This window comes from Nyctereutes procyonoides, unplaced genomic scaffold (genome assembly GCF_905146905.1).
Source record: "Nyctereutes procyonoides isolate TBG_1078 unplaced genomic scaffold, NYPRO_anot_genome, whole genome shotgun sequence".
Taxonomy (NCBI): domain Eukaryota; kingdom Metazoa; phylum Chordata; class Mammalia; order Carnivora; family Canidae; genus Nyctereutes; species Nyctereutes procyonoides.
This window is the reverse complement of record NW_026575051.1, coordinates 64,550,448-64,575,000: the sequence shown is the minus strand read 5'-3', so window position 1 is coordinate 64,575,000 and position 24,553 is coordinate 64,550,448. Positions and strand designations below refer to the sequence as shown.

The following is a 24,553-nucleotide window of genomic DNA, read 5'->3' as shown; positions in this document are numbered from 1 at the left end:
TCGTAGGGGAAGGTTTTTTTATACCCCAGTCTTGTATTTTGTTGAACTCCTTTATAGTAAAATTTACCAAATAATTCAGTACAACAGTGTCTCTGCTTTAGTCTTGTGCCTCTCTGTAATGGAAAAGAAATCTAACACTGAATTGTGTATCCTGAAAAGATAAAAGTGGTGATTTGAGATCTCTTTCTCATCACGGGTAAAGAGAAACATGAATCACAATTTCTCTGGTGCACATTAGAGTTACACCTGAGGAGCGTGCTTTTAAAAAAAAAATGTTTTTAATTGAAGTATAGTTGACTCGTTGAGTATGTAATTTTGTCTAAATTGACATATGCCTAGGATGTTCGTATCATTATATTTAAAGCTCTTAGTTGTTTCCACTTTATTGCCAGGGTTGAGAACCACTCTCAGAAGAAATTAAGCTAAGCTGGAGGCTGTCGGTTTGCTAGGTAGTTTCAGACACATTGGAAATCTTCTGAAAAGGGCTTCTGGTTACGTGATATCTTGGGTAGTGATCACTCGCTGTTGGTAGGCATGTAGATTTTTTTGGGTGGCTGAGTTTGGTACCTTGTTGGAGACTTTCCAGCCTCATATGAGAAAGGAGGCTCTTTCCTAGTTTCTCCAGGTTTAAATAATTCCCCCAAATTATGTTATGGCAGCAGTTTTAGTAGACTGTGGAGTTCACTGTAGCTCATCCAAGATACATAATTAATTTTTTTTTCCCAGTGAGTCAAATATAAATCTAGGACAGTCTCTTCTACTCTTAAAATGTTTTAAATGAAATTTTTTGTTGTTGTTTCTCAGTTAAACCATGATATACTTTACATCATCCAAAGTCACTCCTTTCATAAATATGCATACCTTTTTTCTGTGTTCCCATCATGGATTGTTCTACAAAATGAAATACCTCACTTCCAATGAACTTGCTTTGATGTGAGAAGCATAGAAAAAAATTTATAAATGCTGATAGTCAGCAAATTTTAGGGATAGATGCGTGAGAGGGAGAATACAAGACAGTTGTCGTTTACTGAATATTGTTTTATAAGTGTAATCAGACGGCTGTTTATATAATTAAAAATAGTAAATATTATCCCAAGGTTTTTTTCTTTCTTTTTTTTTTTTTCTTCTTATTCAGGTAAGCATTCCTCCCCTAGCTTGGAAAATATGTCAGCGCCTCTCAGATGAGCCTGTTGAGAAGGATTGCCAGTGCTCCTGTGGAGCTACGGGCTCGGGTACAGCCCCTCCTGACTGCTTGTCTTCCAGATACAGGGTTACTGCTTCAAAGGTGTTGATAATACATGCAGGAATTGGCTGTTCAAACTTTTACTGCCGGGCTAAATCACATTTCTAGTTTCTTGGCTTACTTAAGTTTTTTAGCAAATAGTGCCTAGCAAGTTACCACAGTTAAACCTGTGGAATTCAGAGCACCTGCACCTCTGAAAGCCGCTGCTTTGTACGTGGAATGGAATCTGACTTTTAAATAATGATTTGCCATTTGCTTTACAACCTCTTGTTTATGGTAAAGAAACTCTTTGTGCTTCTTAATTTCCCATTTGTTCTTGAAGAAAAGATGGCCAAGGAATACATTTATAGACACGATTCCACTTTTATTATTTCAATCCATTATTTTCTCCTTATGAGATTCATATTTGTGGTGATAGGCCCTGCATGGCAAGTGCTGAGAAAACATTTGTACAGAGTCTTGCCAAGGAAGACTGTTGACTCTGTGGAGTATAGTATAGTGACTTCACTGTTCAAGATCCTCATGTGTTTATTAAAAAGAAAAAAACCTCAGATACTAGTTAATTATATTTGTCTGTCTAAATTACTAGATCTTGTGGTTAGTATATTAAATTTATTAAATAGTTCAAGTGTATTCAGTACAGTATTACAGCAGTTTTATTGATATACTGGCAAAGAAACAAACATGACCACTCTTTACCATCTGTTTATGCTATATAAAGAAGACCATGTTGGTTGCCATGGAAACTACATTTCCAAAACCACTGAGTGTTTGCTTAAAATCGCCAACCTTTTAAAATCATAAGCTCTTTTCCTGAGAAAAAGAATAGAAAAGTACATTTTTACATTTCCAGTGATTTTCTATAAGTCATTTTCCTGTAAAATTCATTTATTATTTCTAGGCTGATATTTTATCTCAAGATTGCACAAATTAAATGGAAGGACTCTTAATTTGAAAATCTTTGGCATTTTCAAGAACTGGGGAGAAAATGTTAAGGCTATCCTATTGAGGGGTGCCACTATTTTTATAAGTAAAGGCTTTGCTTCTTCAGAAGAACTTTATTGATATTACAGTTAAAAGGAGTCTAAAGAGGTAACAAATATAATAATACGATATCTGGGGAGGAAAGGCGGTTGTAATGTAATTAGCATGTCTAACCGTGTTTAGTTACTACTGTCATATTAGCTAATATGAGAAAAATTACAGCAGGGAAGTACTGGCTTTAAACAGAATGGTTCTGGGGATCCCTGGGTGGCGCAGTGGTTTGGCGCCTGTCTTTGGCCCGGGGCGCGATCCTGGAGACCCGGGATCGAATCCCACGTCAGGCTCCCGGTGCATGGAGCCTGCTTCTCCCTCTGCCTGTGTCTCTGCCTCTCTCTCTCTCTCTCTCTCTGTGACCGTCATTAAAAAAAAAATAAAATAAAATAAACAGAATGGTTCTGACTTTAAAAAGTGTGCCTATTAAAAAATACTCTTATAATAAGTGTGAATACAAGAACAGTTTTGTGATAAAATGAAACAAATGGAGTACTTAATGTAAGTTGCACTAAAGAGAATTTTAATAATAGAATTTTAGAATCTTCTAAAATATGCAAAATGTAATATGTAAAATGTATAATTGAGATTTATATTTTAAAAATGGGAGGAAATCCTTATTTCAATTTATGCAACTATAAATGCCAAACCAAGATTATTCTGTTTGTTTCTTCCTATTGACTTACTTAAGAATGTTTGGTACAGTTAAATTTGTGTGAATCTTTTCTGTATTATTGAAAAATCAAAAGATAATCTGGGCCCATCCTTATAAAATTTAAGAATCTTTGAAAGATAAACTCATAATCGCAATACTAACCTAATGGATTTTCTGCTCTTTTTGAGACACATACTTTTGCTGCATTTTCTTATGTAAGTTTGCTTTAATACAAAATACATTTCTTAGTAACATTTTTTAAATTTTACTTATTTTTTAAGGATTTTTTTGAAGCTCCATGTGGAGCCCAATATGGGTCTTGAACTCATGACCCTGAGATTAAGATTTGAGCTGAAATCAAGAGTTAGACCCTTAATCGACTGAGCCACCCAGGTGCCCCCTAAGTAACATTTTAAATTTGTGATATTGTTAAATGCGACTTAGCAGGCCTCTGAATTGATAAACTTAACCATGTTTCTGAGATTCAGAAAGTTTCTTTACCAAAAAGTCTTAGCTTATTAGCCCATTCCCTTAAAATCCCATATAAATATAAAAATGTTTTCCTGTCATCTGAAAGATTGTTTCAGAAATGTATTTCAGTAGAAAGCTCTGTTAATCCTCTCTGAATGGAAAATACTGGATCCCACTGTAGTTAACTAAAGAACATTTTAGAAGAATGTAGACAGAATAACAGCGTTTCCAGAAAGAATGAGAATATTAGACTTTTTAGTAGAGCTTAAATAATTGTGCTTTTTTAACTATAATTTTTACTAATTTTTTTATGCAAGCAGTAGCTTGCAAAGCATTTATATCACATTTGGAGACCAGATCGAATGGGGACCAGAATATAGTGTGAAGATTGTCAGTGCTTATATAGTATAGATCTCTTTTCAGCTCTTCAATACTATGCAGCAGTTAGACCCATTCAGCAAGCATGGATCAAAATACAGAATGTCTAAAGGTGAAGAACACATTCCAAACAATCAAGCCTACTTGATAGGCCTACTTATCTATTGATAAGTTTCTAATTTCAACCTGTGTATGAATAATAAAACAAAATTATCTTGAAATATTATTGGTTACGGGATTCACTTGTTCTTTAAATTTAGTGTTAGTCTGGCTACTGTTGAGGGAAGGCAGAAACTTTTGATGATGATGATGATGATGATGATGATACAAAAAATACCATTCTTATTAACATAACCACACTAAAACTTTATACCAAGGGAAATCATTGCCTACACTTGACCACATTCATTAGGTTTTTGACAGATGTGTTCAGAAGCAAAGATTTTATACTTTTATCGTCCTCAAATTCATAAGCTTTGGAGCATTATTAGCAATGTGAGAGAGTGATTACTTTTGTCCCATTACTTTTGTCAATTTTATTTTTTACTTTTAATATGGTAGGAAACATTTTTTGTCTCTTTAAATTTTTATATCCTCCCTAGTTTCTCCCTCTGCTAAACTTGAGATCATACTTATTTTGCAGTATGTTTTTAAAAGCCATTATTTATTAAAAAAAATTTTTTTAAAGATTTTATTCATGAGAGACACAGAGAGAGGCAGAGACATAGGCAGAGCGAGAAGCAGGCTCTTCACAGGGAGCCCGATGCAGGATTCGATCCCAGGACCCCGGGATCATGTCCTGAGCAAAAGGCAGACGCTCAACCACTGAGCTACCCAGGTGCCCCTAAAAGCCATTATTTAAAACAAAATCTGTGACATTTTCCTTTACCTTTGACATTATCATTATTACTAACTGTGGAATTTTTTCTCAGGGACAGGATAATGACTGTGTATCTCAAATACTGAAACCTCCACGGTTCGATAATTTGCTATCAATTGAACCTCATAAATTTTCTTTTTTATTCATTTAAGAAAATTTGCAGAAATACATTATTATCTCCCCCTCCTTTTTTTTTTTTTTTTTTTTTTTTTACTTTATTGAGTTAATGATACATATTCGCTCAGGAGATGCAATGATTGTAAGTGTTCACCAATGTCTGGCATGCTCTGATACGTGAGGAATGGGATATTTATATAGTTTCTAAGTACCTCCCCACACCCACAAAACTTATTAATTTTAAAGAGGAAACGTATGTCTTTACTGTTGAAAAGTATGGTAGATATTCCCTTAATCAGATGGTCAAAGTAAAAATCTACTATGAGGCAACAACCTAAAATTGAGGTGGGAAGAACACAAAATCATTTCCATGATACCCCTGCCAAAGATGCACAACCTGAATCTAATCATGAAGAGATGTCTGGTAAACCCACACTGAGGGAACTCCTACAAAATAACTGACCTATAATCTTCAAAATCATCAAGGCCATGAAGGTCAAGGAAAAACTAAGAAACTGTTCTAGATTAAAGGAAACCAGAGACATGACAACTAAGTACAATGTGTAATTCTGAATCGGATCCTTTTGTTCTAACGAATATGATTGGGATAACTGGCAAAACTTACATGGCATCTGAGAGTTAGATGGTAGTGATGTATTACTGACTTATAAATGATTCAGGAAAAAAATTCTTTGTTCTGTACTTAGAACTTTTCTGTAAGTTTGAGGTTGTTTTTTTAAGAAGGAGCAGGAAGGGTGAGGAAAATGTAGGCTCTGGAATCCTGATGCCTGGGTTAGAATCATGGCCCTACCACTTACTTATTACTTTCCTTGTGTCTCAGTTTCATCATCTGTAAAATTAGAATACAAAATGACACCTTACATCCTTGCATGAAGTTTGAGTGAGTAAATGCCTACAAAGTGCTAAGAGTAGTACCTGCAGTAGATATTAGCTATCACTTGGGTTTATATCTGGGATCAAGTGGACAAGAACGGGTCCCTATCAGTGAGCAGTGTTTTGAATCTTGGATTGTTTATGGTGCTAAAGTGACCTTGATACCGAGGGAAATATTTCAGTTTAGAAATATGAAGTAAACAGTGTGCTATAAGTCTGTACATCGCAATAAATATAGATACTAATTTTTTGAGTAGTTAATAGAATTTTAAAACTAACAATAGCTGTTTTATTTTAGTTTGATATTCCAGTGATTGTTCAGAGTCTCTTCATCCCTGTACCAACAGGATGAAGTTCCATCTGCCCTTTCACTTTGGAGTCCTCTCCTTGCCTCCACATTATTGGTCACTGGGAACCAAAGAACTTCAACAATAACCAGTAATTGCAGGAGTATTTTTGGAATCAAATAGTCCCAATTTTGAATTCTGACTCTCTACTTACCTTTGACTTTGGACAAGAAACTAACCTATCTCCAAGCCTCAGCTTTCTCACTGTATAAACTGGAGATAACCGTAGTACCTCCTTCACGAGGTTGTTGACTGCATGTGAAGTGTGGTGCTCACAGTATATGCTGTAGAACTGGTAGCTTGCTCCCTGTCCTCCCCCTCCCATTGCCATACTCTTGCCCACAGAAAGTCAAAAGGATAGGCAGATGGATGTCCGTTAAGTTCCACTGTCTTTTTTGTGGAGAGGGGAGAATCTGTGGCTTATCTCATTAGTTTTTTCTCATTTCTAATGAAATAAGGGCTGTTATTTTCAGCGCTTGCCCTAAACTCTTCCAGAAGGAAAACTGTGGGGGAGAAATGACATCCTAATGAGGCAAAGCCTAATCATGACCACAGCATTTTTGACGTTTCCCAGTACTTTATTTATTTTTCTTTTTTCTTTTTCCCAGTACTTTATAGTTACCGTGCTATCCTTTACTCTCTTTTACCTTAAAAGAATGGATTGTTTTAGGGGTGCCTGAGTGGGTCAGTAGGTTAAACGTCTGCCTTCGACTCAGTCATGATCTTGGGGTCCCTGGGATTGAGCCCCACGTTGAACGCTCTGCTCGGTGGAAAGTCTGCTTCTCTCTATCCGTGTGATCTCTCTTGCTCTTGGTCTCTCGCAAATAAATAAGATCTTTTTTTAAAAAATGAATTATTTTAGTATGAATTAGGACAAAATAGAGCTATTATAATGGAAACAAAAAATTCCTAAATATAAATTTCCTGTCTTATTTTAATATATTCCTAGAAATAAAAACATAGAATATATATAAATTATTAACACTAACTATTTTCATGGGGAAATTCATGTTCTGCCCAATTTCAAGGAAAGGATCCAAGGTGTTCAGTTAAAAATGATGAAAAATGTCCTCTCTTCTTTCCCTAAAAGTTATAGTTTTGTGGACTGTTTTAGAGGATCGACTGTCACAGGCCACCAAAAGGGCACAGGCCATAAGCCACAAAGTGGGCCTGCACAGATCCTCATTTCAGCCTAAGACTCCCTGACTGCGGTATAGACCCTGGCTACTCCTGCAGTCTGTGAGGGTTTTAGTTGTTGTTTTTCAGTTGTGGTTTCTAACGTGGACAGCACTTTCACAGCAGTGCAAACTTTACTCAGCCTCTGTGTGAATGGGCGCTATTCAAGGCTTCCCATGGCCTTGTGTTTAATGGACCGCAAATCCTCTGGCTCTGTGCTGCCTGTGCATCTTGTTGCAGTTGCCTGTAAGGAGAAGGCTGCACCCAACTGCTTGTCCAGCTCTCAATGCACCAGACCTGTAATCAAGAGAAGTTTTAAAGAGGTGCTTAGGAGAAATTAACTTAAAAGAAAAAAATGTTTAAGTGATTTTATTTATTTATTCATGAGAGACACAGAGAGAGAGAGGCAGAGACACCAGCAGAGGGAGAAGCAGGCTCCATGCAGGGAGCCCGATGTGGGACTCCATCATGGGACCCTGGGGATCACGCCCTGGGTGGAAGGCAGATGCTAAACCGCTGAGCCACCCAGGGATCTCCTAAATTTTTTTTTCACACCTCTTACCTATAAGATACTTTTTAAGCTCTGATTCTAAGCCACCATTCGTTTTTATTCTCTGTATTTTAATGCTGCTGTGATCATTATTTCTTATTGGGTTAATATGGGGTTCAGAGGCAGATGTCTGAATTGAGCCCCAGTTCTCTCACTTAGTGGTTATATAATCTTGGGCAGGTTATTCATTCATTCATTCAGTAAGTAAGTAAGTATTTATTGAATATCTGTGTGTGCCAGGCACTATTCCAAGCACTGGAGATACAACTGTGGATAAGTAAATATGTTGTAACATGCTGACATTTCTAGTCTAGGAAGACAATAATGAAATTAATGAATACAACTACCTAGTCTGTCAGTGATAATTGCTGACATAGAGAAAAGAAACTGTGTGTCTCAGTATCCTCATCAGAAAATGAAGAAAACTACCACCTCGCAGGATGGTTGTCAGGTTAGATGAGCTAACGCCCATGAAAGCTTGGGGATACACCGGGGTGGATGAGACAGTCCGTCTACCCAAAGGAAGCTTGCTGGCAATCTGGCAAATGAGGGATTTCTTCCCAGAATAACCTTGTGACCTAGTAGAGTACAGCAAGTGTTATTGTTATCTGAAGATTAAATTGCCCAGAATAATCTGTGTGTAATTTATCCCAGCCATCTCTCTTCATTCAGTAGGTGCCATCCTATTAGTTAATACCATGTGAATGAAACTATAAGAAAAATCAAATTGTGTTTTCCTCTTGACACACATAATTTGGGAGATGCCACTATCATAGTAATCGTTTCCCTTTACTACCTCTGTTAGTGGCTTGCTTATTTATTTATTATTTTTTTTTTAAAGTAATCTCTGCCCCCTTTCCCCACCATGTTGGGCTGGAAGTCACTACCAAGAGTTACACACTCCACCCACTGAGCCAGCCAGGCTCCCAGGTGGCTGTTTTAAATATTTTGAAGGTCTTAATGTTATTGGGTGGCAATATTTGTGATTATGAGAACTGGATAGATTTGAATTTAGGCAGCCAATCATGGGATCTTTTCTCTTGTGGAGGTTCTGTGAAAGATGAACACACACAGTCTGTGTCCCACCACCTGTCACTTGCAATTCTTTCATATTTTGGTTTCCTGTACCTTGATTTCAGTGGTGATTTTGGGAAAATAAAAGAGATGTTCCTAAAAATTTTGCTCTTGATTTCTGAACCATCATGTTGCAATAATATGGCTTTAGATTTTGATTGTTTTTCTATTCATTTTTTAAAACCTCATCTTTCCTGCCAAAATCCATGCTGCATTTCACTTTGCTACACCCCAGCCCCCCCCACCCCAATTTGCCCTTGAGGTATTATCTGTTTCTCTGTAAAGTGTTTCATCATTTTTTTTCCAACTTGTTTTTACTGGCTTCTTCCATCTGCTAGCATATCTTTACTTTTGGCTTTACCTTTTAATGTTAAGTAAAAGCCAATCGAATGACCTTTTACCTTTTTATCTCTTCCAACTTATTCTAATGCAGATATTCTAAATTTTGCACAATTGAATCACCTTCATTAGCCAATAGGACTGATAGGCCAAATACTAGACAAATGGAGTGTTACATTGAGACATTCTTTTTCTTCTAAAGAGATTCTTTTTCAGTATAAAAATGTGCTTATATAGTAGCTGAATAAAACCACAGAAAATTATGGAAGATTAATCTGAGAGTACTTCTCTTTGAGTGGCAGAGTCTATTGAAATCAGGACTGCAAGTTGAGAAAAGCACTGAGCATTAAGGGAACACTCATTCATGTTTGGTTGATTTATTCCCTGTGCAGACGGATGGTGGTAGTAGGAGGTGTAATTCACAGCGCTAGCTCTTAGCCAGTGTCACCGCTTGAGTGGTGGTGTGAGTCTTGTGTGTCTGTGTAGTGTAATGATGCCTGTATTCCAGCACTCAATTTTTCTACCCTTTGCTTCAACACTAAATTGCTTTTTAAAAATGTGAACAAAAGAGGTCTGTATGTAAAAATTATTGTATGAGATAATTTTAACCGTTTTCAGTGTGATCAAAATATTATTTTTTTAAATGGCCCTATTTTTCTACATTCATAATTTTAAATCTTCAGTTATCATTTGAGTCCAAAAGTCTTTGTGGGTTTTTTTTTTTTCTGGTGGCATGTTTAATTCTAGGGTGGCCAGCCTACCTCTTGCTGTAAACTTGATCAATTATGGCATTATTTTATACTTCTTTTTTATTTCAATCACGTATCATTAAACTGCTGGTGTTCAGTAATCATTTCTGAAAAGCACCTGGCTTGACTTCCCTTCCCTGCTGAACAACCCCTATGCCCTACCCCCATTCTACTTTCTCTTCTCTTTTACTTCCTTTTTTTCCAGCGCCTGTCTCCTGCCACATGCCCATCAAACCTAATTGCAGCTTGGGGAGGGCTTTGGTAAGGCAGTTCCTTGGCCCTGCTGTCCCTCAGGGATTTAATTCGGGTGGGATGCGCACGTGGCCCTCAAGCCATGTCAGTGACTGCTACAGCTCCCAGATACTAAGGGCTGGTCACCCCAGGCCCTAAAGTTGTTTCAAGTCTAGGGCAGTTTAGTCTCAGGATAGATATGGCAGGAATAATACAATTTGGGTCATTTTGTCAATCGAAATTAACCTGCAGTTCTTCTGCTAATTTTACATAAAAATCTGTGACATGCAGACTATTTTTAGTCTCCCTCAAATTATAGTGCTTTAAAACAATTTTCATGAGTGTTAATTTTTTTTTCTTTTACAACTGAGTAATATTACTGTCATTGAATTACTAATTATATATATATATTTAACAGCACTCCTTTGATACCATTTAAACATTGCCTTTGTATCTAAATCTTAGAAAAATTAGAGGTGAAATATGAGAATCTACAAGGTACCCAACATAGGACTCTGGGGTTCATGAAATGTGGGTTTAATTTTTTTCTTGAAATGAGAAACACAACTATAATGTAGTAAGTCATCTGCCTTCTTAAAATTCTGTTTTTCTTAAAATTCAGTACTTTTTTCTCCAGATTTAAAAAGAGATCTGTGCTCTTACGCATTTTAGGAAATAAATCACCCTTAATCTAAAAATCTGTTGATTAATGCTTGTTACCATTTAGGGATATTTGCTTCCTGTCTTGTTCCTTTTCATTTTTTAAACAAAGTAGTTTAAGCATACAGAAAAATACAAGGACACTTTGTATATTGAACACCTATATAATGACACCCAGATTTAAAATGTAATGTTTTCCATATTTTTTTCTAGTTTTTGTCCTTGGCCTTGTTTATATGCATATATATGTGCATATATTGAAACATAATTGAGATATTATGTATACAGTTTTATATTCTATCTTCATTTAACATTTTAAGTATTTTTCCATGTCATTAAAAAAAGTTTTAATGCTTTCTTGCAACTCTAAATTTGTTCTAGAGTATATGGCCAGATTTTTTTGTTTATTTTAAATAGTATTAATTCGGTCCCTACTTAATTAATTTTACATTATGCTTCCAGTTCTTTTGACTTTACATATCACATATTTTACATGACTTAAAACACTATTTTTCAAAAAACTGCAGTTTGCAACTCATTAGTGGGTCACAAAATCAATTTAGCAGGTTATAGTCAGCATTCAAAAAAATTAGAAAAGGGATCCCTGGGTGGCTCAGCGGTTTAGCGCCTGCCTTTGGCTCAGGGCACGATCCTGGAGTCCCGGGATCGAGTCCCACATCAGGCTCCTGGGATGGAGCCTGCTTCTCCCTCTGCCTGTGTCTCTGCCTCTCTCTCTCTCTTCTCTCTCTCTCTCTCTCTCTCTCTCTCTCTCTCTCTCTGTGTGTGTGTGTGTGTGTGTGTGTCTCTCATGAATAAATAAATAAATAAAATCTTTAAAAAATTAGAAAAGTTAAGAGTATTTCTAATGATTCTCTGGCAAAAACTGTGCACCTTGTAGGCCATCCTTATGTTTCAGTTATCTGGATATAAACTTTAAAAAATTGTAACTAGGGGTTGCAGTCACTGTCATAAAGCATTATTAGGAATCTTATCAATCAACCCACTTCATATATGTTAGATTTGACATTTATCCTTGATACTTATGTAGTATCAAAGTATTTTTTTGATTGACTTACTGTAATTGGAATTATCTACAGTGGGATAATAAAATAGAAAAACTCTATACCTCTAGGTGTTAGTATTGGAGGGAGTTCTTCCTATGAGGGTCTAAGCAGTACTGCTTCTTTCACTGCAGTTTTATTTTGAGATGCTTTGGGCTGACTCAAGGGTGATGGTCCTTTCTTTGTAAGTGGTTAAGTGTTTCCTTAATATTTGACTATAAATGTTCCAAAAGATTGTGATTTGGATCATGGCATAAGTTAGAATTCTGAACTCCTGAGCGTATATCTCAGAAGTTTTCTCTCGTGCCCCAATTCCGCCATCCTACCTCAACTCTCCATCTGGAACTAATCCCTACCTTCTGCTCAAAGTGAGGACAGCCTTCTCTCAGGGGAACTGATGCAGCAATGAATTCAGTGCTCCTAAATGAGGAAACAAAACACATAAACATGCCAATAAGTTGAGTTCTATTTAAAACTTGAGGAGTATGTCCTTCAATGTGGTATAATTCTCCTGTACAGTAACTTTCCAGTATAGCATGAAAATCTCAGCATGTTCTTTAGAGTGTGTTGGGACTTTTCTCCTTTGTGGCTGTCACTTTTAAAGAATACACTCTGATTTAGGAAGAGTGACTCAAAATGCAGAGATGACTGGCTGAATGCAGCAAATGAAGAACAGGAGAAATGGGGAAAGTCGGGAATAGTAATGGGGCTGTTTGGGTGGGATGTGTGAGATGGAGAATCTGCTGTTCTACTTCTTGAAGCTATTTATTCTCTCTTCTTATATTTTTTGGGAGACCTGTTCTATGTCAGTTACTCTGCTAGGTGCAGGGCATCCAAAGATGACAAGCCTGGGTACCTTCAAGGTTTTCACAGGCTTGTGAGGTAGTACCTGTGAGCAAATAATTCAGTAATAGCAAGCCTGGAAAGCGTGAGTGAGCCTAGACTTTGGGGTCCAAATATCACGTAGATCTTGGTACTTCCATTACTAATTGACTAGTGTGACTAGTAAGTATTTAACTTTTCTCAGCCTTTTTTCTAATTTTCCTTTTCTGTCAAAAGATAGTGACCAGTTACCTTACATGGGCTTTCTGAGAATTCAAGTATATACATGGAAGATAACACATGCCTGGCATTATAGCACATTGAAGTCATTGTGTTGTTGCTATCATTTTTATTATTCAGTGTTTTAAGTGTGAATGAAACCTAGGGGTTTATAATAAGTATCATAAAAAACAGTGGAAGGGGCAACTACTGGTCGTAGTTTCTGTGTACTGCACTGCTAAAGTTCTCTGTCTCCATTGTGCATGCATGTTCACACTTCTTTCTGGGTATCTGGAAACCCCTTTTACTTGTTTTGTGGACATACTGTGTTCCTTCATGTTGATTACTTATCATTCCTCCATCCCCTAAGTAAAGGAATTCTCCCAAGATTCCTTTTCTCTTCTCATCCCTTCCCTTCCCTCTTTTTTTTTTTCTCTCCTTAAAAACCCATCCATCAATCGTACTAATTCAGCCATCACCTCTTTGAAGATGCATCCCAAATCTGTAGCCATAGCATCTCCAGCTACCTGCTGGGCATCTCCATCTGGAAGTCTTTCTTGCATTCAAAGTTAACATGTCCAAAACTGAGCTCATTAATTCCCCATTAACTCTCCTTTTTCTTCCAATCCCCATGAATCCTAGCATCATCACCTCCAGGAAACAGGTTTGAACCTCACATTCAGCCCTTATATTTCCTTCAGTGCATGCAGTCAGCTGGCCAGACTAGCCTGTTCCACCTTCTTGCTGTGGCCATCATTCAGCTCTTCTTTGCCGTCACTGCTGCCACTGCCCTAATTTAGGCTCTCATTATCTCCCACCTGGACTATTGGAAGAAGCTACTCCTAACTAATCTTCCATCTCCTTTCCATTGCACCCAACATGCCACTGCCAGAGTAACAGTATTAAGCCCAGAGTAACAGTTTTAGTCTTTAGCTCTAATCACATTACTCCCTTGCTGACAAACCATCCCTGCCTTCAGATTGCCTGCAGAATAACGTCCCAACTCTAAACCTGACTTTCAAGGCCCTTCATTCTTTAGACTGTCTTTTTTCTGGGCTTGTTCATCTTCACATATTGCGCAAATGGGTAGCCCCACAGCTCCAGAACCTGCTCCTCATTCTTCTACCTTCTTATCATGCACAACCTGTTTTTTTCTCCTCAAATACCCTTCTTTCCATTCCATTAACTCCATTCCAGTCTTACCTCCATTCTCTGGTCAGAGAAATCTGACCAGCTCTCAAGCTCAATCTGAATGCCCCCTCTACTTCACTTTAGCCATATTTTGAACCTATTATTATAACTCTTATTATACCACTTATTTCTTTGTATACCTCTCATGTTTGGTACATATATGTTAAGAAATGGAATTTTAGAGGATATATGGAAAGGTGCCGGGGCACCTGGGTAGCTCAGTCCATTAAACTTCTGACTCTTGATTTTGGCTCAGGTCATGATCTCAGGGTCATGAGATCAAGTCCCACATCAGGCTCTGTGCTGGGCATGGAGCCAGCTTAAGATTCCCTCACTTTCTCTCCCTTAACCCCTGTCCCTACCTTAAAAAAAAAAAGTGCTATAGCTGTGATTTGAGGATTTGAAATACAGGATTGGGAGGAAGGTAGTGGTAGTGGAAAGATATGATGGTGCAGTGAGAAATGCTGTTAGCCATTAACTGTAATGTAAGAAAGATATAGAGCTGAGTCGCACAAAGTTTGGCCTATTCAATCCTTATGTCATCATGAAATGTGTAGCTATTAGAATATTAGTGTGTGTTTGCTGTTTCCATCTGTTGTAGATCTAGAGCAGAATTTTGGAGGGCTAAGTGTCCCCCCTCCCGCCGACTCTGCCCTAAAATTCAACTACAGACTTTTCAGCATGATAGTTTTTTTTTAAGATTTTATTTATTTATTCATGAGAGAGAGAGAGAGAGGCAGAGACACAGGCAGAGGGAGAAGCAGGCTCCATGCAGGGAGCCCGACGTGGGACTCGATCCCGGGTCTCCAGGATCAGGCCCTGGGCCGAAGGCAGGCGCTAAACTGCTGAGCCACCCAGGGATCCCCAGCATGATAGTATTTAAAATTAGTGCTATATCCATATTAGCTTATTTTCCAGGAGTCTGTAATATCCAACATGTATTTAAATTGAATTGAAATATTACTTTAGATTTGGTACCTTTCTAGTCCGTCTACCATCCTACCCCCATATTTCTCATTGACTATTGTAAAAGCTTCCTAACAGCTCTCCTCATACCCATTTTCTTTGTTTTCCTCCTTCCCCTTCATGCAAGTCATTTTTTCCACTGATGACAAGATTTTTGTGGGTTTTTTAAAAATATTTTATTTATTCATGAGAGACACAGAGAAAGCAGAGACACAGGCAGAGGGAAAAGCAGACTCCTCACAGGACCCCGATGTGGGACTCAATCCCGAAACTCCAGGATCATACCCTGGACCAAAGGCAGATGTTCAACCACTGAGCCACCCAAGCGTCCCTTTTTGTGGGCTTTTATTTTTTTTTAATTTTTGTTTAAAGATTTATTTATTTATGATAGACACAGAGAGAGAGAGAGGCAGAGACACAGGAGGAGGGAGAAGCAGGCTCCATGCCAGGAGCCTGACGCGGGACTCGATCCCAGGACTCCAGGATCACGCCCTGAGCCAAAGACAGGTGCTAAGCCGCTGAGCCACCCAGGGATCCCCTTTGTGGGCTTTTAAAAAAATATCTAATTATGGGGATCCTTGGGTGGCTCAGCAGTTTAGCGCCTGCCTTCGGCCTAGGGCCTGATCCTGGAGTCCCGGGATTGAGTCCCATGTCGGGCTCCCTGCATGGAGTCTGCTTCTCCCTCTGCCTGTGTCTCTACCTCTCTCTCTCTCTCTTTCTCCCTGTGTCTCTCATGAATAAATAAATAAAATCTTTAAAATAAAATAAAATATCTGATTATGTCATCAGCTGCTTAATAAAAACTACAGTGGCTTCACGCTGCTCTTTGGGTAAAAAGCAGAAGTCTTACATGGCCTTCCGACCTGTGTGGTCTAGTCCTTTCTGTCTCCAGCCTCACTTTGTGCAGCGCCCTCAGCCTCACCTATGCCTATATTTTTGCTGCAGATATACTCTTGTCTGTTCTCTTCCCACTAACCCCTTTTATATCTATTCTTCCTTTGGCTGTCAACTCTGTCATCACTTCCTCAAGGAAGCCTCTGACTTTCCTCACTAGGTCAGTTCCCCTGTTATAAACACTCACAGTGTTTATGTTTGTGGCCTTTATTGCCATTATAATTTTACATTTCTTTGTGATTCTTTCATTATTTCCAGTCTCTTCCACCAGCAAGCCCCACAAGCCCCATGCCTGGTTTTGCTCACACTTGTATCTGTAGCTAGCACAGTGACTAATTTATAGAAGGTATTCACTCTGTATGAAGTTTTAGTTTACCTTAGCTAAAAGGAACACAATTCTGTAGAACTTCAATGGTGAAGATGACAAGGTACTAAATATTGCTTTCATTCATGACACTGTAATTTTGATGACAATAAAGGATTGTTCTAATTTTTGTGCCTGTTATACCTATTGTAGAGTATTAGGTAATTAGATAAGTGAGGTGAGATCATAAAGAATCAGAGTAAGAAAAAACTTCAGATGTCAAATAGTCCCGGCTTCTCGTCAATGCATATGTCAGAGGCTGTGCACGTTCCCAAACATCTCTGTTAACAAGGAGACTTAGCATCACCAGAGGGCACTTTGTCTTTTAATTTCTTCATGTTAAGTCACAATTGGCCTGCTGTATTTTCATATTTTTATCCAGTAGTGTCAGTTTCTGCAGTAACTCTATCTCCTACCAAGATGGAGCCCTTTCAGACGAAAAGACTGCTCTCAGGTGTTCCTCTAGCTTTCATTTCACCCAATTCTTCCATTCACACACTGTGCTCCTGCAATTTTGGTTCTGGAAATAGCCGTGTCCTCCTGTCTTTCCTTCGAACCTTTGCCCTTATTGTTTCTTCTTTGGAACACTTTTTTCCCCCCTTCACTTCCCTCCCAGCTTTGGCTCCCCTGGCTACTTCCTCATCCTTTAGGTCTCAGGGAGGTCTCTTTCACCTCTCTTTGCCTCTAGTTAGTTGCCCTTCTTTATGCTGCCACAGCCCTTGTATATCCCATGCCATATTTCATTGGGATTTTTAATCCAGACTGTATTATCCACAAGAAGGAAGACCACAGCTCACCAGTGCTCATCATGTCATCCACTCTTGTTTACACCATGCCTACCATACAATAAGCATTCGCTACATTTTTGCTTGGACCAATTTAGCTTGCCAAGAACACCAACTTAGCTGTTCTCCAAGCTAGCATCCATAGCTTTTTCTTCAGGCATGCATATGGCAGTGTAGGATTTCACCCTCAGAGGCACTGAGAACTCATGCTGTTTTGGGCCAAGTACAGCCTGGACTATATGAAACATCTTAGCTATATAATATAGAATCCTAGGGATTTCTTTTTATGCTCAGAAGCAAAATTTCATATTCTCTTTTGGTTGCGAGCTGATTTTTGAGCTGGGGACATTATCAGTTTATTTTGGTACTGTTTTTTTAAGGGTGTTAATGAAGTAAATTTAAAGAAGTGGTGTTTGGAAGCAGTTCTTTTAATTTACTTAAGCTGTCAATCTGTTTTCTGTGTTGTGAACCGCTGTCAGAAGATGTGCTCTTCTGACTGTTCTCTTGATTTCCGTCAGCCAGTCCACTACAGTTTCTCTTCCTGACCTTTTTGGAATGCATTCTGAAAGTGGCAAGTGTTTCAGTGACGTATGATGATGTTTGCAGGAGGTGGGGTGTGTGGGAAGAATTCCTTAACTTTTGTTATTTTGGGAGGTAGAAAAGGAAATTTATAGATTATGTATGCTGGTAGAGTGGGCTAGACTTTGAGAGATAGGGATAGGAGGAGAAATGAACTAGAAGAAAGAAAAAAAATACAAGTTGAGAAAAAAATAGGTGACAAAAAAGTAATAGGGACAGAATGTAATTTTCTGATTACGTGATCACCTACCATGTGCTTCCACAGTGTTATTTACTTTATTTACTCTTGTTGCCTCTTCCACAAAATGACAATGGAAAGTAGAGATTGTTGGAGCACCTCAGTGGCACATTCGGTTAAATGCCTTCAGCTCGGTCATGATCTCAGGGTCCTGGGATTAAGCCCCAAATTGCATTGACCCCCTGCTTAGTGGGGAGTCTGCTCCTCTCTCTCTCTCCTTCCTTCCCTTCCCCTTCCCTCGTGCTCTTTCTCTCTCAAATAAATAAATAAAATCTTAAAAAAAAAAAGTAGACGTTATTAACCTTATTTTATAGAGGAGGTAATAGTCTCCAAGTCATACAACTAGCGAATGGGAAAAGGATTCTTTTGAAAACCTGTTTCTAAAGCTGCACTCTTCAATTTTACCTCGCAAATAGTTTTGTACATGAGATGAAGCAGATTCGAGGGTCACTATAGCATAATGGTTAAGCGTGTAAATAGATTCTAGAGCCAGTTGGCCTGGGTTCAGATGTTGGCTCTGAACCAACTGTTGTTGGTTGTCACGGCCCTACTGCCTTCCAGCAATGAGCAAGTTGCTTGATCTCTCTGTATGCCTCATTCTCCTCATTCATCTGCAAAATCAGGATAATCGTGGGACCTCCCTCTTAGAGTTGCTGTGAATTAATTTAGTTAATATTTAGTAAATCCTTAGAATGGCTCCTGGCATGTGTGAAGCACTATTTAAGGATTTCCTGGTGTTGTTGCTGTTCTTCTTCATTTGTACGTGTGTCTCCTGTGAAAGGTCTCATCTCTTGAGAACTCTGAGGAAGATGTCAAAACTGTTGCCAGAGCTGTTTCATCAGCATGATGGAGTCAGACTTTTCTCAAGTTTCATGCCTCTTGGAGTTCTTACTGTGTCATCAAATCCTTCATCCCTAACCAGGCTCAACCTCCAAAACACATGCATACACACAACCTCACCTTCCTCTTTTCCCTTTATAGAATTAAGAACCAATTCATGGGGCGCCTGGGTGGCTTAGTGATTAAGCATCTGCCTTCGGCTCAGGTCATGATCCCAGGAGTCCTGGGAGTCAGCACATATTGGACTCTGCTCAACGGGGAGCCTGCTTCTCCCTCTCCCTCGTGCTTTCTCTTTCTCTCAAATAGATAAATAAAATATATTTTTAAGATTATTTATTTATTTATTCACGAGAGACACAGAGAGAGGCAGAGACACAGGCAGAGGGAGAAGCAGGCTCCATGCAGGGAGCCCGATGAGAGACTCGATCCCAGGACCCCAGGACCAGCACCTGAGCCAAAGGCAGAGGCTCAATCACAAAGCTACCCAGGCATCCCAATAAAGTCTTTTTTTTTTTTTTTAAAGAGCCAATTCAGACCTTCTCTTTAATATTATTATCTAAAACAGGATGAGTAAAGATTCACCTTAGGCGATACATTAATAAGGTCTAGCAGCAAAAGTTAAAATTTGTAATTCAGAGTAAAAAACTTAGAAAGTGCTCCTGTTCCCATTTTTTTTACTTGGTCCAAAATAGAGTCCTTCCCAGCCTCTCTGCAGTTCAGGTCTACAGGGCCTAACTAGAAAGCTACATGACCATGAAAAGCTTTGGATATTTCTGATGATTATTTGTTTCTCTTGTGATATAATTTAATTACTATAGATTAGCCTCTTTTTCCTAGAAAATTAGAACTTCTTTTTAAAAATTACTAACCCCTCAAACCTGCTGACGATCACTTAGAGGATTGAGGGGAAAATATAATTAGAGAAAGAGCTTTATCTGTTCCTTTGCAGAGAGCCTCAAGATCTGCCTTATTTTGAAACCAATGAGGGTACAGAGGGGCTCTTTTTAAAATTTCTTTTTGGAAGCATTGAGGGGCAAAGATTTTTCTTAAGTAGTGAACTAACTCATTAATTTTGGCTATGTTAGCTTAATTCATTTAATTCCTTATTCAGAATTTACCAAGAAAGGCTTAATAATTTAATGAAGTATGATACAAATTTTAATGATTTTTTTACTACATTCAAGAACTATATTTGTTATTTATGTATGCATATCTATTTGATTAGTGCTCATGAGCATTGTTCTAAATGTTAATTTATTATAATACATTGCCCATAGTTTGTTTTCTTTCTTTCTCTCTCCCTCTCTCTCTCTCTTTCGATGTCATTTAGTTCTTATATGACAACCATTTGCAGTACTTTGAGAAAAAAAAAAAAAAACCAATGTATTCCTGGCCTTAGTTATAGTAGGAATTATGAAAATTCAATACTCATCGCAAAAGTAAAATGACATGCTAAGTTAAAGCCATATTGTTGTCTAGAATGATAATGCTTTCCATAAATAATAGGAGATGGCAAGACTTGCTGATGGCATACATTTCCATATCACTTATCAAATAAATTTTTAAGTCATTTGGATTTGTCACTTTAATTCTCTGAGCATTTTCTCTACCTGTGAAGGCAGAAATCATTTTTTATCACTCTCCCTTACCACCATCATCACCAAATAACATCATTACCTCCAAGCCATACAATTTGTATTTCAGTTACTATCAGCTATACCACACAGCAGTTTAAAACTATGGGTTGAGCAAGCTGTTGACATTGTGAGGTGTAGGGTATAGAGCATAGGAAAATGCAGAAAGAGGAGGAAACCAGATCATGAGGCCTCACAGTTGGAGACTGTCACTTTTAAAAGCAGCCATGGGTTTCTCTGGTTGTTAACTGAACTCATTGCTTTCTCCTGTTAGCTTGCTCTTTCCCCACTTCTGTTTCTTTCAACAAGTCTTTCTCTGACTTTGGAAGTCTGAGTGAATTGTAGCAATTTCCTAACTTGATCTAATTCTGTGAGAATATATTAACCCTCTTCTTTCTTTGTTGGCAGGGGGCTGGTACATGATAGCCGGCAAAACCTCCAGTTGAGGGGCTTGGTGGTGCTACTTATTTCTAAAGCAGCTGGGCCCAGCAGCATGAATGCTTCATGTCAGAACTATGACATGGTCAGTGGGATCTATTCATGGTAAGAAAAACTTAGACATTTGACATCACTTTCTAAATTGTGTTTCCTTTTACTGAACAGTAGTCAATGGAAATCACTACTTAGTTCTTTGTCATTCTTGGATTCAAGGATAAATTAATATATTTTTTAAGTTAAAAATGTATTTTTATTGTTCTGTTCTTTTTTTAAAAGTGTGTTTGTTTGTTTGTTTGTTTGTTTGAATAATCTCTACTCCCAGTATAGGATTTGAACTCATGATCCAAGATCAAGAGTCACACACTTTTCTGACTGAGCCAGCCAGGCACCCACCCCTTTTAAATGTATTTTTATTGTTCTTAACAAGTCTGATAGACTTTACAGCTCCATACATAACTGGTAAATTTCCCTATACATTTGTGTTGAAAACTTTCATTCTTTTCTGGGCATTTAAAATTTTCTATTCAGGGATGCCTGGGTAGCTCAGCAGTTGAGTGTCTGCCTTCGGCCCAGGGTATGATCCCGAGGTCTGGAATTGAGTCCTGCATCAGGCTTCTGCGAGCATACTTCTTCCTCTGCCCAGGTCTCTGCCTCTGTCTCTGTGTCTCTCATAAATAAATACATAAAATCTTAAAAAAAAATTTTTTTTTCTATTCGTTACTACCCCTTCTTTACCATCATGGTGTCATTATATCTCTATAGAGACTTAGTTCAGGATATATGATTTTTAAATCTATTCAAAATGATAGCTAATTATAAAATAACAATGTAACTATCATTTTAGGAGAAATAGTGTACTTCAGTGCTGTGTCATTTATTTTATTATGCTTATTTTTATGGTGAAGAGATTTTTACTAAACTTACTAGAACAAGACATTTTTTCTCGGGCACTTGGGTGGCTCAGTCAGTTAAGCATCTGCCTTCGGCTCAGGTCATGAGCCACTCTCCCTTACCACCATCATCACCAAATAACATCGGGATTGAATCCCATGTCAGGCTCCTTGCTCAGCAGGGAGTCTGCTTCTCTCTCTCCCTCTCCTGCTTATCCTCTTTCTCTTTCACTCACTGTCTCTCTCAAATGAATAAAATCTTTACAAAAAAATTTTTTTCTCCTACACATTTAGACTGAAAATCAAATTTGTGAGTATGTCATTTTTGCTTAATATAAAACAAACTTAAAATTTTCAGTTTTTTTAAATCAGTGCATATTTTTTAGTAACAGTGTATCAACAATAACTAACTTAGTATTGTATTTGACATTGTGTTAAAAGCCTCTGTAGAGCCTCTGTTTGGCCTATGCAGGTGGACTTTGGCATGTGAAAATAAAAACATGTGTGACAAGGAAATTTTCCTCACAAAAGGAAGCATTTCTAGAAAATTTGACTTATGGCTAATATATCTTCTATATTTGCTTTATTTATTTTTTTAAAGCTTTATTATTTTTATTTATGATAGTCACACACACAAGAGAGAGAGAGAGAGAGGCAGAGACATAGGCAGAGGGAGAAGCAGGCTCCATGAACCGGGAGCCCGATGTGGGATTCGATCCCGGGTCTCCAGGATCGCGCCCTGGGCCAAAGGCAGGCGCTAAACTGCTGCACCACCCAGGGATCCCTATATTTGCTTTAAAAATTAATCCATATCCTAGGGGGTTTTTTTATTCCTAGTAATCTTATCCATGCATTTTTTCTTATATAATATTTAGAGATGACTGCTGTTGTTTTCCAGCTACGAAGTCTAGTCATCCTTCCTCATTAATGAGTAAAATTATTATTGTCGTGGCTGAGATGACTCTTCCTCCAGCCAGGATAATTTTGAGACCTTTTACCATTTACCCATGCAAATGTCTTCACTAGAAAGGATGCCTTGGGATTGTTTGCAGTTCCTACTCACTCTCAAATAATTTATATTTGTTTAGTGTTTTGTAGGTTACTGAGAATTTTTATTACAGTTATCTCATTTGATCCTTACAGAAATGCTGTAGATAAGAGTTGTCGTTATACTTATTTTACTCTTGAGCAAACTGAGATCCAAAAATCTTGAGATTTTTTTTTCAAGGTGGCACAACTGGCAGTTGAGACAAGTTGAGGATCCAACTACAGTTCTTTTCCTTCCAAATTTCATATGTTTTTCTCTTGATTCCATTCTGCTTTTCTAGTCTGATTCAAAGAACTTATTTTCCATATAGGTTGGACTATCCATTAAATTAGTATTCGAAGGAAGGTCATCTTCTTGTAAGTATGTCTTTGAAAAACTTCTAAATGGAAAAGCAAATTGGCAAATCTTTTATATGTCTGCATCCTTCCCCCCAACCTGTTCAAATTAGAGCTCAAAACTACCATATTATGAGAAAGCCCTTGACTGAGTTTGGTTGATTTAACTAGAGAAAATACATAAAGATCTATAATGAATACCAATAACCTTGTTTTTGGAAAGCAAATGGATCTCATATCACCCTATGTCCTATGTATCTCTATTTCCCTTAGGAACTGTTGATTTTCAGCCTGCCTACTTTGGTGAATATTTAGTCAGTCAGACCTCTGCTCATGCAATTGGGTAACCCTACATACCTCTAATGAACACCAGCTATGTTTTTATTATCTCTAATCCTAAAATAAAAACAACCTTTGGAAAGTACTATTTGATGCATTATAGATGTTCAATAAATATTTGTTGCATAAAAGGAATTATCCCCATTTTGCATAAAAAGAAGCTAATACTAAAAAAAAAAAAAAAAAAAAAAAAAAAAAGAAGCTAATACTGAGATTAAGAATTGTCTAAAGTCTTCTAGTTGGTAAGTGATACAGTGTGTACCTTTCTGTTGCGTGGGTCCTGGTATCCGTATGTACACAGTGTTGTGATGTGATCTTGTGTTTCGAATTTCTTATCTAGCCACTAAGAAACAGGTGCATCACTTTCTGATCCTTTATAAGAATATAATATTTGGGGATCCCTGGGTGGCGCAGCGGTTTGGCGCCTGCCTTTGGCCCAGGGCATGATCCTGGAGACCCGGGATCGAATCCCACGTCGGGCTCCCGGTGCATGGAGCCTGCTTCTCCCTCTGCCTGTGTCTCTGCCTCTCTCTCTCTCTCTGTCTCTGTGACTATCATAAATAAATAAAAATTTAAAAAAAAGAATATAATATTTGACATGATTATTTGGAATAATTGTAAAAGAACTTTGCAAAAGAGTAGGTGGTACATTATGAATATAAAAACTTTATAAATAATATAAATGGGTTTCATACCCAAGTGTACAGAATCCATAATTAAGTTTAACAAATAATCCTGGTGTGTTGTTCCAGGCTATTTTCCATTATCAAACTTGATCTAGTAAGTCATTGGTGCTGTTTGGGTATTTTACACACTTGTTAATGTGAAACTGTAATTTGGCACAGTACTCTGAGAAACCATTAATTTGTTTCTCTACCCCTGAAGTCATTTGTTTGGCTCTTGCTTCCTTAATTGTTCAAGTGTTACTTTTGCTGGAGGCTTGTATCTATAATGCCACAGTGAATTATTTAACATTTGAGCGAAGTACTGACTTGGGAGCTTTTTAATTCACCTCCAAACTGCTGGGATTTACATTGTTTGTGTTTTTCTCTCACAAACTTGACTTTGAGGTCAGATAATGGGACCTGAGTAAATTACCCAAGGGACCAAA

At 37.9% G+C, this 24,553-nt stretch overlaps 1 protein-coding gene across 4 annotated transcripts in view; it reads left to right on the top strand.

Moving 5' to 3' along the window:
* Nucleotides 1-24,553, top strand: part of PDSS2 (decaprenyl diphosphate synthase subunit 2) — a 253,994-nt gene that overhangs the window by 87,706 nt on the left and 141,735 nt on the right. For all 4 annotated transcript variants that reach the window (XR_008665127.1, XM_055330701.1, XM_055330700.1 and 1 more), the window contains exon 2: nucleotides 20,801-20,935. Coding sequence is in view for 3 of the 4 variants with exons in the window: in XM_055330701.1 (XP_055186676.1) it covers nucleotides 20,801-20,935 (135 nt within the window). In the remaining variant the exon portion in view is untranslated. The remainder of the gene's footprint in view (nucleotides 1-20,800; nucleotides 20,936-24,553) is intronic.